This window comes from Lutra lutra, chromosome 8, assembly GCF_902655055.1.
Source record: "Lutra lutra chromosome 8, mLutLut1.2, whole genome shotgun sequence".
In the NCBI taxonomy this organism is placed as follows: Eukaryota; Metazoa; Chordata; class Mammalia; order Carnivora; family Mustelidae; genus Lutra; species Lutra lutra.
The window spans coordinates 36,195,219-36,214,792 of NC_062285.1; the positions used below are offsets into that span (position 1 = coordinate 36,195,219).

At 40.5% G+C, this 19,574-nt stretch overlaps 1 protein-coding gene across 42 annotated transcripts in view; it reads right to left on the reverse strand.

Moving 5' to 3' along the window:
* The window catches only part of CACNA1C (calcium voltage-gated channel subunit alpha1 C), a 735,566-nt gene that overhangs the window by 209,955 nt on the left and 506,037 nt on the right, over positions 1–19,574 (reverse strand). For all 42 annotated transcript variants that reach the window (XM_047742048.1, XM_047742037.1, XM_047742034.1 and 39 more), the window contains exon 6: positions 2,586–2,744. In XM_047742048.1, the coding sequence (XP_047598004.1) occupies positions 2,586–2,744 (159 nt within the window). The remainder of the gene's footprint in view (positions 1–2,585; positions 2,745–19,574) is intronic.

The window sequence follows — 19,574 nt, forward strand, 5'->3', positions numbered from 1 at the left end:
CTCCTGTCTCTGGAACACTTCTCTCAGTGTCTGTCCTCTGACACCCTGGATCCCCAGACTGATGGTCCTTTTCACCATGGCAGCTCACTTCCCTTCTGACTTGTGGGGTGAAGGTAAAGCCCACTGCTAAATAATCTGATGCATCTTCTGGTAGGATGAAGGCGACATCCCAAGTATTTCTCCTAGTCCTGTTTTTTGTTTGTTTGTTTTTTAAATCAAGAATGGAAAACAACACAGTTCTAAAAAGGCCACTCCAATTGGTGAGGCCAGTTCTGGTCTTTAGCCTAAGAGTGGGGAGGCTGCTATAAGCATTGGCAGGCCGTTGGCGGCTGTCTCACCAGACTGAGCAGCTGTAGTTCAGAGAAGAGCATCCTATCCTGGGTCTCCTTTGTTTATCGTGCCCATCATTTTCTTGCCGGTTGAGGCCACTGCAGGTCTGATAACAAAGCCCAGTGATTTCCAACATTCAGGGTTGCTTGTTGGCACAGGCCCTTAGAGGATCTTGCCACCAGTGAAAAATGTACTTTTGCTGTTTTCCCAGCAGGATGATAGAAGCCATGTGCAGCTCTGGGAGCAGTGCTCCCTAGGTAAGTGGTTGGTTGCAGAATAAGGTTGCTATCATTAGCTCTATGGCAGAAATTCACCATTTCATTCTCTTCCTGCCCCTTGGCATGCTGTTGGTGAGAGCCACACCATCACACACATCTGCTCTTGGGGTCTTTGACACTCAACCTCCCTATGACAGCCTGAGGAGTTTGAGTCTAAAGAGTCACTGATCATTTCAATACGACTGCGTAAACTTTAGAGACGAACGGTCCAGCTCTTAAGTGGGACTTAGAATGAGCTCTAACAAAGCTACACAATTAACATAAATTTATTGGTTCAGGGCTGGCTATAGACTAAACTGAACAAGAAGGATTTGAATTCAAGGGGAAAATACTATTCATTGCATTATTTGGTATTCCTCTAAACAAAGCTGGAAATCTCAGAATTTTAACTGAAGGCAAGATCTGTCCTAATATTAAAGAACTTAGTTGTTTTTTTTTTTTAAATATGACAGTTTATTTTATTTATTTTTTAAAAAGATTTTATTTATTTATTTGACAGAGAGAGATCACAAGTAGGCAGAGAGAGAGAGGGGGAAACAGGTTCTCTACTGAGCAAGGAGCCTGATGCGGGACTTGGTCCCAGGACCCTGAGACCGTGACTGAAGCCGAAGGCAGAGGCCTAACCCCCTAAGCCACCCAGGTGCCCCGACAGTTTATTTTATACAATTATGGCTCAAATAATTAGGAAGTTCTCTCCAGAGTGAAAAAATGGTCTCTTAAATAGACTCCTTATCAAAAAAGTAAAAACAATGGTGTGAATCTGTAATCATAGGTTTATGGGGTTTTGTTGTTGTTGTTGTTGTTGTTTTAGGACTATGGTCACATAGTGGTGACCTAGAAACTACAAATACCCAGTCAATCCACCCAGTTAAACCAGACCATCTAGATCAGGTACTCTATTTTGATTTCTGAATATGAATAGCCTATGTCATTCCTTGTTGTGCAGATCTGTACCTCCTCCCCATCGTAAAGCAAGAGGGGTCAAATTTAATTTAATGCCTGGGCTGAATGGGAAGGAGAAGCAGTACAGATGGAGAGAAATGAGTTATCTTTTAAAGCTTCAGACAGATGTCTCCCCTTTCTCTACCAAGATGTCAAAAACCAAGATGAAAGATCTGGTTGTTGGAAAAAACAATCACATAAATTTAACACTTCTAATCCTTTTAGGGGGGAAGTATTTTTTTCAACAAGTTTTTGTTTTAAACTATTTTACATGTCTGCTGAAAAGTTCTGTCAATTCCTGTTTAAATGATTTTTTTTAAAGGCACCACTGAGATTTTAGTAACCTAAGACAACAGTTTGTAATATATCCCACAAGCCAAAATTTTAGTCCTATTCAGAGAAGTGCCTAATGGTTCAGCATTTCTTGTTAAATATACTGATTTATGGAAAGACCATGGGGAGAGAAGTATCAAGAAGCACCCCCTCCACCCCACCTTGTGACAGGGGGCCAGCATCTGTCAGGCCTATGAAGAGAGAAGCAGAAAACACAGCACAGAGGAGCCAAGATCAACCCTGAAGGGTGCACAGAACCCAGGGTTGTGATGGAGGCATCTACTGGCTGCTGGCAAAGCTGCTTTTGTGAAAGGGCTTTGGATGACAAGTGACACTGAAGGACCAATGGACAGACATATACATGCTCATTACATCAGTTCTGATTCTTAAATTAAAATACTCCAGGTTGTCTAGGTGATGTTTCTTGATTCACACAGCTCATTTAACTGTTTAGTAGTGCTGGACAGAAACTTGTAATTAACTGTTTTAACAAAGACCTATTTTATCAGAAAGAAAGTAACTAAGAGGAAAATAATACCAACCTCTGCCTCTCATTCCACAGAATGGAAAGATGAGTACCTGAATGGAGGAGGCCTTCCCTAGCACCACTGATCACGTGGTGGCTGTTCACCCCGTTACAAGGAAAGTAGCAACAAGCCAGGGAAGCTTCTTGAGAGCTGACCACTGGGCATCTTCCCTTACCTGCTATGCCCTCCTGGTTGTAGCAGGTCTTATGCATCTTCCCCATGAAAAGCTCCAGGCCAATGATGGCATAGATGATGATGACAAACAGCACTAACAGGGCAATATGCAGCAGGGGCACCATAGCCTTGATAATGGAATTCAGAACCACCTGGAGGCCTACAATGACAAAATCAGACAGTAACAGTGAGCACATCAGTTTCCATTTATTGAACCAAACGCTATTTTGGATGCCATACTGATGTAATCTCATGCAATTTTCTTAGCAACTCTACCAGTGATGTATCACAAGCCCCATTTTTTAGATGAGGAAAGTGAGGCTTAAGGTCACACAGTTAGTGAGTGACAGAGTGGGGATTGATATCTCGGTTGGCCTGACTCCAGATCTTTCTCGGAGGCACATCCAAATGAAAGGACTGGCAGATGCTGTGCTTCTAAGGGGAAGAACATATTGTTTTATCCAGAACTATCCAATTTTCTAATATCCCAACATCTTTTCGTCCCAGACCAGCATCTCACTAGAGTGAGAGTTAATTTTGACTAGAGATAGCCCTGCAAAGACTTGCTTATCACTCAGGGTGAGATTACTAGAGCCAATGGCTGACCCATCTGCTGGAAAGCACAAATCTGGTTGCCAGGCATCTGGGAGGGTGGGACTTCCATTGTTGAAACTGATTCATATCTCAGGATACATATAGGTGGTAAGACCTCTGTGGGCTTCTCTCTAAGGACTACATGAGTGGACCTTTCTTCCTACAGATTTCTGACCAGGCCCCTTTCCCTCAGGACCGAAGTCTGAAGAACATTATAGCCTTCCATTCAAAAACCCCAGTGAAGGGAGTTCATGATTAATGGGTATGTACTTTCCATTTGGGAAGATGAAAAACTTCCAGAGATGGATGGTGGTGATGATTGCACAATGTGAATATACTTAGTGCCACTGAACCATACACTTAAAATGGTTATAATGGCAAATTTTGATATGGATACATTACCACAATAAAAACTGAAAGTACCCAGATCCTGTCAGGAAAAAAAAAAAGTAAATGAAAAATCCTGTTTAGCACATGGGTCTTGTCAGTGCATTCCAAAAGTCTATAGGCTTATACTGCTGTCTTATGGGAAAAAGGACCCCCTAACTTATATTTTTTTCCTGCTTTCTCTCTCTCTTTTTTAACTTTTTAACAATTTTAATTTAATTAAAAAAATTTTTTTTTCAAGATTTCAGGACATGTTTAATTTATAGTTATAGGCAGGGCTAATATATCTAGAATAAATTCCCCTGATGTCTTTGGACAGCATTTGGAAATGATAGTATGTTTATTTATACTTTACTTTAAAAATAGTTTCTTGGTTGGGATGCCTGAGTGGCTCAGTCAGTTAAGTGGCTGCCTTCAGCTCGGGTCATGATCCTAGTGTCCTGGGATCGAGTCCCACATGAGGCTCCTTTCTCGACAGGGAGCCTGCTTCTGCCTCTGCCTGCCTGTGTCCATATACACTATGGTAAATAAAATATAAAAAAAAAAATAGTTTATTGGTCAAATTGTTCATCATCTAAGAATGTCAAAAAAAAAGTTTGTGTGTTAGGATAAGGATAATTGGAGGAACTGTAAGTAAAACAGAATTTTTAATTCTTTTAAAAAAATTTAAATTCAATTAATTAACATACAAAGTATTATTTGTTTCAGGGGTAGAGGTCTGTGATTCATCAGTCTTCTATAACACCCAGTGCTCATTACAACACATACCCTCTCCAATGTCCATCACCCAGTTACCCCATCCCTCCACCCCCTCTCCCCTCCAGCAACCCTCAGTTTATTTCCCATGATTATGAGTCTCTTATGGTTTGTCTCCCTCTCTGGTTTCATCTTGTTTCATTTTTCCCCCTCCCTTCCCCTATGATCCTCTTCCCTGTTTCTTAAATTCCATGTTTCAGTGAGATCATATGATAATTTTCTTTCTCTGATTGACTTATTTCACTTAGCATAATACTCTCTAGTTCCATCCATATTGTTGCAAATGGCAAGATTTCATTTTTTTTTTTTGATGGCCCTCTAACTTATAAGCTCAACCATAAATAACACCAAGAATGCTCTTTGTTTAAAAGGGATGTTTCAAGTTTTCATTTGCAAAACGGTGGAGAGTTACCAGCAATTCACCCCCAGATAACCCCCAGTTCCAAGAAAGCTTTCTGTCAACAGTGAGTACACCAAATCTTCATCTCCTAGGAGAGACGTGGGGGGAAGGGCAGATTCTCCTTCCTTACATGGAGGCTAATTGTGCAGAAAACCTATGGCCGCCTTTGACATACATATGATAGGACACCCACCTGTGCATCACACCGCACAGGGCACTTTTAGCATCTCCACCTGATGTGGCCTACCAGCTGTGGATATCCTTCCCCTGCTCTGTATATTGGGAGAGTTTCACCTTTGCATTCACCCACAGTCCTCCTTCTGCACTGGATAAACAAAGTCTGGGTCCCCCTCTCCCCAGACCGCAAGGCAGCCACTGGTGTTCTGTGATTGGTGGAGTAATTTTTCTCAAGGCTAATTAGAGGAATTCTCCCCAGTTATTGAGCCAAGATGGGGAGAGGGAAAAAAATAAAAAGAAGAGAAAAGCTGGAATAATTTTACCTGTGAATTAATGAGAGTGCCTTGCAGCCTCCCATTAGAACAAGATGTTTTCAGATCCAAATGATTTCATTAATTAGCAAGTTGTACACACATTAGTGGTAAAGTATGCGAACCCATGGAAGAAGTTGAAAACTGAACTGCAAAGCAAGTTTCAGAGGTGTCTGCTGGCAGGGGAGCACTCTAAGTGCTACTCACTGAAGGGGGAGGGACGTCTCCCAATGCTGCCTACCCAGGCCACCAGTGAGCTTTGTTATCAGGCCTTCGGTTCCATAGCCTGGGCTGGTGAGAAAGTGGTGGGATACACAGAATGGGAACCTCTCCTCTGTGCTGTGGCCAGAGGTTCTGCTCTTAGAATAAAGACCAGAGTCTCTCTTGTGCCCTTCATTGTGGCACAAGGGCTGGACCCCTATCTATTTCTCCATCCACTCCCATCCCCTGCCTCTCACTTTGTGTTCCTGGTCAAAATAGCTTTTCTTTTGGTCTCAAATATGCCATACTGGCAGATCTCAGAGATCTTGAGGGTTCAGTTCCAGACCATAGCAATGAAAGGAATATTGCATTAAAACAAATCAAGTGCATGTTTGTCTTTCCCAGGACATGTAAAAGTTAAGTTTACATGATGCTGGAATCTATTAAGTGTGCAATAGCATTATCTCTAAAAAACCAACATACATACCTTAATTACAAAATAGTTTCTTGCAAAACAATGCTCACCATCATCTGAGCTTTCAGTGAGTCCTAATCACTGATTACAGATCACCATAACAGATAAAATAATAAAAATAGTTTTAAATATTGTGAGAATAACCCAAGTGTGACACAGAGACACAACATTGCTGGGAAAATGGCTTGATGGATTTGCTGGATGCAGGGGTGCCACAAACCTTCAATTTGTAAAAAAAAAAAAAAAAAAAAAAAAAGTAACATTTGCAAGCACAAGTTATGCCTGCATCTCCCTGCCACGGGGCTGTGAAGCCTGCTGCTCCCTCGGCCTGGAAGTCTTTCCCCTGGTTACCTCCTTTGTAGTCTTCATCTCTCAACCCAAGCATCTCTCTTTCTGCGGATCCTTCCCCAAGCTCCCAGACAGAGAAGTTTCCTCTTTTATATATCTCCTTGGAACCATTTCCCTTCCTTTGGAGCATTAGTCTCACTTTGGAATTATATGTCCAGTAAGTGGTTTTTATGCATTTTTATCTGTCCTTCACACTGGGCTGAGTTTTGTGAAGACAGGAACTGCCTGCTCTTTTCACCAGCTTAGCACTGATGCCCAGCTTGGTGTTGAGCCCATGAAAGGCACTCAGTGAGTATTTATTGAAGGAGGGACACAACTTTCAATCTAAGTAAATGCTTATGCTATCACGGCACTCTGATGGCCTTTGCTGCAATGGAGTCTGCTGTACAGGTAAGGATGTGAATGGACAAGTAAGTTTCAGGGGCCTGCAAACTCAGGCAAAGACTAATGAGTGGGCTACAGAGAGGTCAACAGGAAACCACAGCAGCCAGTGGGCTTCCTTCCCACCATCAGGCATGCTGCTAGAGTTCTAAAGTACTGCTCTGTCCCCCTGCCCCTATCTCAGCCAGGGGCTGTACCACCCACCTGAGCATGCAGGCCAGAAACTGATTCCTGAGGCTCTTCCCTCTAACTGGTTATCAAGTCACATAGTTTGATTTTGAATTGTCTTTAGACAAGAATGACTTATTTTTACTACATAACTAACATGTGAAAAATCATGTATTATAGGAAAAACAGAAAATCATAGGGAAAATAGAAAATACCTATGACAGAGAAATTACAAAACATGGGAAGCAAAAAGAAGAAGTTAATCATCTCTTTTTTTTTTAAATTTTATTTTTTATAAACATATATTTTTATCCCCAGGGGTACAGGTCTGCGAATCGCCAGGTTTACACACTTCACAGCACTCACCATAGCACATACCCTCCCCAATATCCATAACCCCACCCCCCTCTCCCAACCTCCCTCCCCCCATCAACCCTCAGTTTGTTTTGTGAGATTAAGAGTCACTTATGGTTTGTCTCCCTCCCAATCCCATCTTGTTTCATTTACTTTTCTTCTACCCCCTTAACCCCCCATGTTGCATCTCCTCTCCCTCATATCAGGGAGATCATATGATAGTTGTCTTTCTCCGATTGACTTATTTCGCTAAGCATGATACCCTCTAGTTCCATCCACGTCGTCGCAAATGGCAAGATTTCATTTCTTTGGATGGCTGCATAGTATTCCATTGTGTATATATACCACATCTTCTTTATCCATTCGTCTGTTGATGGACATCTAGGTTCTTTCCATAGTTTGGCTATTGTAGACATTGCTGCTATAAACATTTGGGTGCACGTGCCCCTTCGGACCACTACCTTTGTATCTTTAGGGTAAATACCCAGCAGAGCAATTGCTGGGTCATAGGGTAGTTCTATTTTCAACATTTTGAGGAACTTCCATGCTGTTTTCCAGAGTGGTTGCACCAGCTTGCATTCCCACCAACGGTGTAGGAGGGTTCTCCTTTCTCCGCATCCTCGCCAGCATCTGTCATTTCCTGACTTGTTCATTTTAGCCATTCTGACTGGTGTGAGGTGATATCTCATTGTGGTTTTGATTTGTATTTCCCTGATGCCGAGTGATGTGGAGCACTTTTTCATGTGTCTGTTGGCCATCTGGATGTCTTCTTTGCAGAAATGTCTGTTCATGTCCTCTGCCCATTTCTTGATTGGATTATTTGTTCTTTGGGTGTTGAGTTTGCTAAGTTCTTTATAGATTTTGGACACTAGCCCTTTATCTGATATGTCATTTGCAAATATCTTCTCCCATTCTGTCAGTTGTCTTTTGGTTTTGTTCACTGTTTCCTTTGCTGTGCAAAAGCTTTTGATCTTGATAAAATCCCAATAGTTCATTTTTGACCTTGCTTCCCTTGCCTTTGGTGATGTTCCTAGGAAGATGTTGCTGCGGCTGAGGTCGAAGAGGTTGCTGCCTGTGTTCTCCTCAAGGATTTTGATGGATTCCTTTCTCACATTGAGATCCTTCATCCATTTTGAGTTTATTTTCATGTGTGGTGTAAGGAAATGATCCAATTTCATTTTTCTGCATGTGGCTGTCCAATTTTCCCAACACCATTTATTGAAGAGGCTGTCTTTGTTCCATTGGACATTCTTTCCTGCTTTGTCGAAGATGAGTTGACCATAGAGTTGAGGGTCCATTTCTGGGCTCTCTATTCTGTTCCATTGATCTATGTGTCTGTTTTTGTGCCAATACCATGCTGTCTTGATGATGACAGGTTTGTAATAGAGCTTGAAGTCCGGAATTGTGATGCCACCAACTTTGGCTTTCTTTTTCAATATTCCTTTGGCTATTCGAGGTCTTTTCTGGTTCCATATAAATTTTAGGATTATTTGTTCCATTTCTTTGAAAAAAAAAATGGATGGTACTTTGATAGGAATTGCATTAAATGTGTAGATTGCTTTAGGTAGCATAGACATTTTCACAATATTTATTTTTCCAATCCAGGAGCATGGAACATTTTTCCATTTCTTTGTGTCTTCCTCAATTTCTTTCATGAGTACTTGATAGTTTTCTGTGTATAGATTCTTAGTCTCTTTGGTTAGGTTTATTCCTAGGTATCTTATAGTTTTGGGTACAATTGTAAATGGGATGGACTCCTTAATTTCTCTTTCTTCTGTCTTGTTGTTGGTGTAGAGAAATGCAACTGATTTCTGTGCATTGATTTTATATCCTGACACTTTACTGAATTCCTGTACAAGTTCTAGCAGTTTTGGAGTGGAGTCTTTTGGGTTTTCCACATATAGTATCATATCATCTGCAAAGAGTGATAGTTTGACTTCTTCTTTGCCGATTTGGATGCCTTTAATTTCCTTTTGTTGTCTGATTGCTGAGGCTAGGACTTCTAGTACTATGTTGAATAGCAGTGGTGATAACGGACATCCCTGCCGTGTTCCTGACCTTAGCGGAAAAGCTTTCAGTTTTTCTCCATTGAGAATGATATTTGCAGTGGGTTTTTCATAGATGGCTTTGATAATATTGAGGTGTGTGCCGTCTATCCCTACACTTTGAAGAGTTTTGATCAGGAAGGGATGCTGTACTTTGTCAAATGCTTTTTCAGCATCTATGGAGAGTATCCTATGGTTCTTGTTCTTTCTTTTATTAATGTGTTGTATCACATTGATTGATTTGCGGATGTTGAACCAACCTTGCAGCCCTGGAATAAATCCCACTTGGTCGTGGTGAATAATCCTTTTAATGTATTGTTGAATCCTATTGGCTAGTATTTTGGTGAGAATTTTTGCATCTGTGTTCATCAAGGATATTGGTCTGTAGTTCTCTTTTTTGATGGGATCCTTGTCTGGTTTTGGGATCAAGGTGATGCTGGCCTCATAGAATGAGTTTGGAAGTTTTCCTTCTATTTCTATTTTTTGGAACAGTTTCAGAATAGGAATTAGTTCTTCTTTAAATGTTTGGTAGAATTCCCCCGGGAAGCCATCTGGCCCTGGGCTTTTGTTTGTTTGGAGATTTTTGATGACTGTTTCAATCTCCTTACTGGTTATGGGTCTATTCAGGCTTTCTATTTCTTTTTTTTTTTTTTTTAAGATTTTATTTATTTATTTGACAGAGAGAGATCACAAGTAGACAGAGAGGAAGGCAGAGAGAGAGAGAGAGAGAGAGAGAGGGAAGCAGGCTCCCTGCTGAGCAGAGAGCCCGATGCGGGACTCGATCCCAGGACCCTGAGATCATGACCTGAGCCGAAGGCAGCGGCCCAACCCACTGAGCCACCCAGGTGCCCAGGCTTTCTATTTCTTCCTGGTTCAGTTGTGGTAATTTATATGTCTCTAGGAATGCATCCATTTCTTCCAGATTGTCAAATTTGTTGGCGTAGAGTTGCTCATAGTATGTTCTTATAATTGTCTGTATTTCTTTAGTGTTCGTTGTGATCTCTCCTCTTTCATTCATGATTTTATTTATTTGGGTCCTTTTCCTTTTCTTTTTGATAAGTCTGGCCAGGGGTTTATCAATCTTATTAATTCTTTCAAAGAACCAGCTCCTAGTTTTGTTGACTTGTTCTATTGTTTTTTTTGGTTTCTATTTCATTGATTTCTGCTCTGATCTTTATGATTTCTCTTCTCCTGCTGGGTTTAGGGTTTCTTTCTTGTTCTTTCTCCAGCTCCTTTAGGTGTAGGGTTAGGTTGTGTACCTGAGACCTTTCTTGTTTCTTGAGAAAGGCTTGTACTGCTATATATTTTCCTCTCAGGACTGCCTTTGTTGTGTCCCACAGATTCTGAAACGTTGTGTTTTCATTATCATTTGTTTCCATAAATTTTTTCAATTCTTCTTTAATTTCCTGGTTGACCCATTCATTCTTTAGAAGGATGTTGTTTAGTCTCCATGTATTTGGGTTCTTTCCAAATTTCCTCTTGTTATTGAGTTCTAGCTTCAGAGCATTGTGGTCTGAAAATATGCAGGGAATGATCCCAATCCTTTGATACTGGTTGAGACTTGATTTAGGACCAAGAATGTGATCTATTCTGGAGAATGTTCCATGTGCACTAGAGAAGAATGTGTATTCTGTTGCTTTGGGATGAAATGTTCTGAATATATCTGTGATGTCCATCTGGTCCAGTGTGTCATTTAAGGCCTTGATTTCCTTGTTGATCTTTTGCTTGGATGATCTGTCCATTTCAGTGAGGGTAGTGTTAAAATCCCCTACTATTATTGTATTCTTGTCGATGTGTTTCTTTGATTTTGTTATTAATTGGTTTATATAGTTGGCTGCTCCCACGTTAGGGGCATAGATATTTAAAATTGTTAGATCTTCTTGTTTGATAGTTCCTTTGAGTATGATATAGTGTCCTTCCTCATCTCTTATTATAGTCTTTGGCTTAAAATCTAATTGATCTGATATAAGGATTGCCACTCCTGCTTTCTTCTGATGTCCATTAGCATGGTAAATTCTTTTCCACCCCCTCACTTTAAACCTGGAGGTGTCTTCGGGTTTAAGATGAGTTTCTTGTAGGCAACATATAGATGGGTTTTGTTTTTTTATCCATTCTGATACCCTGTGTCTTTTGATTGGGGGCATTTAGCCCATTAACATTCAGGGTAAGTATTGAGAGATATGAATTTAGTGCCATTGTATTGCCTGTAAGGTGACTGTTATTGTATATTGTCTCTGTTTCTTTCTGATCTACTACTTTGAGGGTCTCTCTTTGCTTAGAGGACCCCTTTCAATATTTCCTGTAGAGCTGGTTTGGTATTTGCAAATTCTTTCAGTTTTTGTTTGTCCTGGAAGCTTTTAATCTCTCCTTCTATTTTCAATGATAGCCTAGCTGGATATAGTATTCTTGGCTGCATGTTTTTCTCATTTAGTACTCTGAATATATCATGCCAGCTCTTTCTGGCCTGCCAGGTCTCTGTGGATAAGTCTGCTGCCAATCTAATATTTTTACCATTGTACGTTACAGACTTCTTTTCCCGGGCTGCTTTCAGGATCTTCTCTTTGTCACTAAGACTTGTAAATTTTACTATTAGGTGACGGGGTGTAGATCTATTCTTATTGATTTTGAGGGGGGTTCTCTGAACCTCCTGGATTTTGATGCTTGTTCCCTTTGCCATATTGGGGAAATTCTCTCCAATAATTCTCTCCAACATACCTTCTGCTCCCCTCTCTGTTTCCTCTTCTTCTGGAATCCCAATTATTCTAATGTTGTTTCGTCTTATGGTGTCACTTATCTCTCGAATTCTCCCCTCGTGGTCCAGTAGCCGTTTGTCCCTCTTTTGCTCAGCTTCTTTATTCTTTGTCATTTGGTCTTCTATATCGCTAATTCTTTCTTTTGCCTCATTTATCCTAGCAGTGAGAGCCTCCATTTTTGATTGCACCTCATTAATAGCTTTTTTGATTTCAACTTGGTTAGATTTTAGTTCTTTTATTTCTCCATAAAGGGCATTTATATCTCCCGAGAGGGTTGCTTTAATATCTTCCATGCCTTTTTCAAGCCCGGCTAGAACCTTGAGAATCGTCATTCTGAACTCTATATCTGACATATTACCAATGTCTGTATTGATTAGGTCCCTAGCCTTTGGTAATGCTTCTTGTTCTTTTTTTTGTTGTGAATTTTTCCACCTTGTCATTTTGTCCAGATAAGAGTATATGAAGGAGCAAGTAAAATACTAAAAGGGTGGCAACAATCCCAGGAAAATATGCTTTAGCCAAATCAGAAGAGATCCCAAATCGTAAGGGGGGAGAAAGGGGATAAAAAGGGGTTCAGAAAGGAAAAAAAAAAGAAACTATTAAAAAAAGAAAGCCGATAAATAAAAAATATAAAAAGGAAAAATATATATATATATATTAGATAAACTATTTAAAAAACGTTAAAAAAGAAAACGGTAAAAGTTAAAAAAATTTAGCAGAAGAAGAGAAAAAAATTGAAAAAGAAAAAAACATTAAATTAACTGCAAGGCTAAAGAATCATGGGGAGAAAGCCATGAGTTCCATGCTTTGCTTTCTTCTCCTCTGGAATTCCGCTGCTCTCCTTGGTATTGAAACTGCACTCCTTGGTAGGTGAACTTGGTCCTGGCTGGGTTTCTCGTTGATCTTCTGGGGGAGGGGCCTGTTGTAGTGATTCTCAAGCATCTTTGCCCCAGGCGGAGTTGCACCGCCCTTACCTGGGGCCGGGCTGAGTAATCCGCTCGGGCTTGCTGGGTTTGCTTTCGGGACCTTTTGTTCCCTGAGCGCTTTCCGTAGAGTTCTTTCAGATAGTGGTTGATTTTCTGTTTCTAGAATTGCTGTTCTTCTTCTCTTCAATCTCCCGTTGGATTTGTAGGTGTTTGCAATCTTTAGATAAGCTATTTAGCTGATCTCCCGCTACCTGAAGTAGTCTCAGCCTGCTACTTCTCCGCCATCTTGACCTCATTCCCCAGTTAATCATCTCTTATTCCACCACCCAGAAATAACCACTTTTAGCCTTTGGCATATATTTTGGACATTTTTGTTCATGACTTGTTTTCTTCTTCTTTACCCTCTTGGTGTTCTTCATTCCGTTAATGTCTCTTTATCCAGTTTTATTCGATCTTCTTGCTGCAGTTAGAAATCTCATGCTAAAGCACAAACCAGAATGTCTTGTCCCCCCGATGAAAAGTCCTTCGATGACCCTTATCCCCTACAGGTAAAACCCACTTGTCTCCTTTTGTAGTTTCATTGCATCCAATTCCAGTTTACACCTTACATTCCAGGAATACACTGAACTGTCTGAAGTTCTCTGGCTTCATGCCTTCCTATCTTAGCATATGCTGTTCCATCATTCCCTGCAGCCTCATTCCATCTTCTCATCTTTGTATCTCAGCACATAGTAGTGACTCAATGCACATGGAGATAAATCACATTTGTAAGCACAGGTTGCCTCAAAAATAAAAAGCATAATGATGAAAGAATTGGAGACAATGTCATTTAATAATCTTTAGATGAAACTGAAGATGTATTGTCAGGAAAAGATAAGAATCATGGAATGGGAAAGGCACAGGCAGGGAGGGTGATATCAATGATTTTTACATTATTTAAACTGCTATTTTGTGGAAGAGGAATTAGATGAGTTTGATATAGCCATACACATGGAACCAGGATGAGCTTGGAAATTTCCAAGAAAGATTTAGATTCAACAGATATGAAAACTATCAAAAAACCAGACCTATCTGAAGAGGAGTGGGATGTTTTAAGAGATAGTGGAATAGCCAAAATATGGAAAGAGACTAGATGTCTGCCTGTCAACAGATGAATGGATAAAGAAGATGTGGTACATGCACACATACAAGAATATTACTCAGCCATCAAAAAGAATGAAATCTTGTCATTTGCAATCACGTGAGTGGAACTAGAGGCTATTATGCTAACAGAAATAAGTCAGTCAGTCATAGGAAGACATACCATATGATTTCATTCATATGTGGAATTTAAGAAGCAAAATAGGTGAGTAGGGGAAGGGAAGGAAAAATAAAATAAGATAAAATCAGAGCGGGAGACAAACTGTAAGAGACTCTTAACTCTAGGGAACAAACAGGGTTGCTGGAGGGGAGAGGGGAGGGAGATGGGGTAACTAATGAGCACTGGATGATATATGCAACTGATGAATCTCTTGATTCTACCCCTGAAACTAATAATACACTCTATGTTAACTAAATAGAATTTAAATAAAATTTTTTTTAGAAAGTAGTGGGCTCTCCATCTCAGATGTGTCCAACCATTGACTGAGTAAGTTCTTGGAGGAGGTGATTTGTGGGCATTCAGCCATGGGGTGAAGAATTTCTTGGGCACACCAAAGCCTCCTATTTTCTTGTTAAACTGTTCTGAAGATATTGCCGTGTGTGGGTCAGGTGCAGCTCTCAACACTACTTGAATTATTCCATTTCCTCCTGGCAACAACCTGTGAAGTAGGTGTTATTTTTTTTTTTAAAGATTTTATTTATTTGCCGAGAGAGAGAGAGAGCACAAGCAGGGGGTGGGGCAGGCAGAGGGAGAAGCAGGCTCTCTGCTGACGAAGGAGCCCAAAAGTAGATTCAATCCCAGGACTCTGGGATCATGACCTGAGCTAAAGGCAGACACTTAACCATCCGGGTGTCCTGAAGTAGGTGTTGTTATTAACTGTATTTTACAGATGAGAAAAGCAAATCCCAGAGAGATTAAATGACTTTCCAATAGGTACACAGCTGGTGAATGGTGTGGGGTACAGGGCCAGGTATAGCCCAGAGCCTGTGGGCTTTGCCATTGTGTTAGATGCTTTCCCGTACCACCTACAGTGTGGCTCTCAGTCTCTAAATTCTGTGTCTGTAAAGAACTAACACATGCTTGCAACATCTGCAGCAAAGGTGAGGAGCCTAGGCCCTGCTTCCAGGAGAGCCCAGATATTTCCAAGGCCAGTCCAGGAAAGGCTTCTAGTTCCTGCCTACTTTCCTCACAGCCAGACTGGGATAGCAGAAGTCAGGCTGGTGTGTGAAAGATTGGGCCAGAATGCTTTCTTTCCATTCCATCATACAGAATTTGGCTCTCAAGCCCCAGATGCTTAATATCTTCTCTTTGGAACTGGCTTACAGCTGTCCCAGAAATGGCTCCTTTAGCTCAAGCTCTAATTTGGAAAACACATCAGCATTTCTCCACCCAAGTGTTCTTCTCAGATAAGCCACGCTTATGGCAGATAAGCAATTGCTAGGCCCTTCTTCAGGGCTGGCTGCTCATGTTGGTGGAAGCAAATGGGCCTTAGGCTTACCTAGGTGAAGCAACTGCTGGAAAATGTCCTGTGAACACAAGATCAGTAAAGGCTCACAAACAGGATGAGTTTATTTTCCTAGCCTCACATCAGGTTATGAGAGCTGACAAATATACATATATTTATGGGGACAATGTTTGATATGAGAACTATACCAGAAAATTTGGAACATATAGCTCCACACAGGGATTAAACATATAATATTGAAATCCAGTGTCTGATAATTTGCAGTTCATGTCAGGTAACCTCTTGGTGGAAGGAAAATCTCCCAAAATGCCTGCTGCCAGACCTCCCAGGGAGACAGGACTTTGGGAAGTGCCACCATCCAATGCTGAATTTAAGAAAAGGACAGAGATGGGGCTTGGTGGCTTTTCCTTTTCTCTCTCTTATGTTGCTGTTAAGCCCTGGACAATTGCCTGCATAACTTTAGGGGTTCAAACTGAAAATTCCAGGTTAGGAAAGGCTTAGAGGATCTGAGTATGTAAAACATCTTGTTTCTCCTTAAAAGATTAAGAGGAACCATCATTCAGTTATGGAAAGCAAAACCTGGCATCTCTCCTGAAGACAGTGTTGAGATTAGCCTGAAAGTGCCCAGGCTTCCACGCCCATCATGAGATGGGTTCACTGTGATGGATACAAGGCTGAGGACATATCACAATCTTTTGTTTTATAAAAGAGCATCTTCACTAAGCCCTTTGGTGATGAATGGTTCTTCACAGGGCCCCAGGGATCACATCAGGAGAGAGTTTGAAAATGACTTTGTGAGCAAGAGCCTGAAGAAGGAAAATGAAAAGTTACTGGGGCTGAAAAGTAAAGTGCAGAAAGGTTGTCTGATCAAGTGCTAGGCCTATAGGCCACGTAAACTCTATTCCCATGCTCCTTCTTTTGAACTCAACTTTCAAGTCATTCTAGTATAAAAGGAGAGGAAAGGGAGAAATAATTGAAGACCCCAAAATTAGAGATCTTTGCTAATGTTAGTCTGATTTCATTGTCTAGTTTCTGCTTTGACTTACAGCTTTTTTTTTTGTTATTGGTGGTGGCTAGGAATGTACATTTCATGTCCCAACTTTCCAGACTCCATGGCTCCAGCCAAACACTCAGAAGGCAATAAAAATGATCAAGAAATCCTGATCATAGAATCAATAAGGAAACAATGATGAGAATCACTAAACTAGGAAAAGAGTTTGGTTTGGATTTAGTGTGGTGGTGGGAGGTACATGTTTCTCATAGATAGACTCACAGTTTGGGATCACCTAACTTGCTACTTAAATTTTCACTCATTCAAAAGATATTTATCAAGCTATGCTTTATGGGCCACCTGTTATGCTAGGGTTGGGGATACAGCGGCAGATAAGAGCTCTGTAGGCATTGTCCTCACGGAGCGTGTAATGGAAGCCAAACATGAATCAAACAATCACATAATCAATAAATAATTAAAAACTTGTTAAGAGCTTTAAGGGAAGAGAACAAGTTACGGCAAGGATCATCCTTTGGTAGGGATGGTAGAGGACGGCTTCCCTAAGAGGAAGAGAACCTTGCCAGGTGAGTGGGCAGGTAGACAAGTCCAGAGAGGTCTGTAAGTTCCAGCTGAGGAAGGTTGCCTGGACAGCTGTGGAAAGACCTATGGCTCTCCTGTCCTGCCTCATGCTTTTCCCTTGACTTTGTTCTGCCTCTTAAAAGACATTACTGGAAGGAGATTTGGGAAACCAGTTTACTGCTTCTGTTTGAAGTGTGGGGAAGCAGAAATCACTTTCACTTTCAGAGAACGCAATTCAGGAAGCACGGTGAGAAAGGCTCTCCTGACAACTTCCTCATTTGTAAAATGGAGGAAATAATCCTCAGCCTAGCCACAGAGCAAAGGAAGGCGGGGAACTGGGTCAATAGAACAGAGGTTTTATTGTGCTTTGCTCTACTGCACTCTGTAGATACTGCTTGCTTGCTTTATTTATTTATTTTTTTAAATAAAGGTTTATGATAACCCTGCACTGACCAAGTCTATTTATGCCATTTTCACAGCAGCCTTTTGCTCATTTTGTGTCTCTGTGTCACATTTTGGTAATGTTCACAATTTTTCAAATGTTTTCACTATTATTATATTTTTATGGTCATCTGTGATCAATGAGATCAGTGATCTTTGATACTATTGTAATTGCTTTGGGGTTCCATGAACCCCACCTATATAAGATAGCAAACTTAATTAGTAAATGTTCTGTGAAACACAACAATATTGAAATTAGTCCAATTAATATTCTACAATGGCCTCTAAATGTTTAAGTGAAAGGAAGAATGATGTGTCTCTCTCCCCCTCCCTTTAAATCAAAAGCTAGCAATGATTAAGCTTAGAGAGAAAGGCATGCCCAAAGCTGAGAGGCTGAAAGCCAGACCTCTCACACTTAACAGCCAAGTTGTGAATGCAAAGGAAATGTTCTTGAAGGAAATTAAAAGTGCTATTCCAGTGAATGCATGAATGATAAGAAAGTGAAACAGGCTTATCGCTGATATGAAGAAAGTTCTGGTGGCCTGGAGAGAAGATATCACTAGCCACATTCCTTTAAGCCAAAGCCTAATCCAGAGCAAAGCCCTAAGTCTCTTCACTTCCGTGAAGGTTGAGAGAGGTAAGGAAGATGCAGAAGAAAAGTCTGAGGCTAGAAGAGCTTGATTCTTGGGGTTTAAGGAGAGAATCCATCTCCATAATATAAAAGTGCAAGGTGAAGCAGCAAAGTGTTGATGTAGAAGCTGCAGTGAGTTATCAGAAGATCTAGGCAAGAACATTAATGAAGGTGGCTACACTAAACAACAAATTTTCAATGTAGACAGAACAGTCTCATATTGGAAGATGCCTTCTAGACTTTCATAACTAGAAAGGAGAAGTCAATGCCTGGCTTCAAAACTTCAAAGGACTGGTCGACTCTGTTAGGGGCTAATGCAGCTGATGATTTTAAGTTAAACCAATGCTCATTTACCATCCTATGGCCCACAAAAATTATGCTAAATATAGTCTGTGCTCTATAAATGGAAAAACAAACCTTGGATGACAGCATTATCTGTTGACAATACGGTTTACTAAATATTTTAGGCCCACTGTTGAGAACTACTGCCCAGAAAAAACAGATTCCTTTCAAAATATCACTGCTTACTAACAATGTACCTGGTCACCCAAGAACTCTAATGGAGACATACAATGAAATTAATGTTTTCATGACTACTAACTGAACATCCATTCTGCCACCTGTGGATCAAAGAGTAAATTCAACTTCCAGGTTTTGTAATTTAAGAAATACATTTTATAAAACTACAGCTCCCATCGATGGTGATTCCTCAGATGGATATGGGAAGAGTAAATTGAAAACCTTCTGAAAAGGATTTACCATTCTAGATGACATTTAGAACATCTGTGATTCACAGAAAGAGGTAAAAATATCAACATTAAGAAGAGTTCAGAAGAAGTTGGTTCCAACCTTCACTGATGACTTTGAGGGGATCAAGAAGTAATTGCAGATGTGTTGGAAAGAGCAAGAGAACTAGAAGTGGAGCCTGAAGATATGACTGAATGGCTGCAATCTTGTGATAACACTTGAACAGATGAGGAGCTGCTTCTCATGAGCAAGGACAGTGGCTTCTTGAATGGAATCTGGTAAAGATGCCATGAAGACTGCTGAAATGACAGCAAAGGACTTAGAAATATTACATAAACTGATAGAGCAGCAGCAGGATTTGAAAGGATGGACTCCAATTTTGAAAGAGGTTTTACTATGTGGAAAATGTTATCAAAGAGTATCACAAGCTGTAGAGAAATTGTTCATGAAAGGAAGAGTCAATCAATTGCAGCAAATGTCATCATTATCTTATTTGAAGAAATTGCTACAGCCACCCCAACCTTCAGCAACCATCACTCTGATCAGTCAGTGGCCATCAATGTGGAGGCAAGACCCTTTACCAGCAAAAAGACAACAACTTGCTGAAAGCTCAGATGATGGTTGGCATATTTTAGCAATAAACTATTTTTAAATTAATGTATGTACCTTGTATTTTTTAGACATAATGTTAATACATACTTAATAGACTACAGTATGGT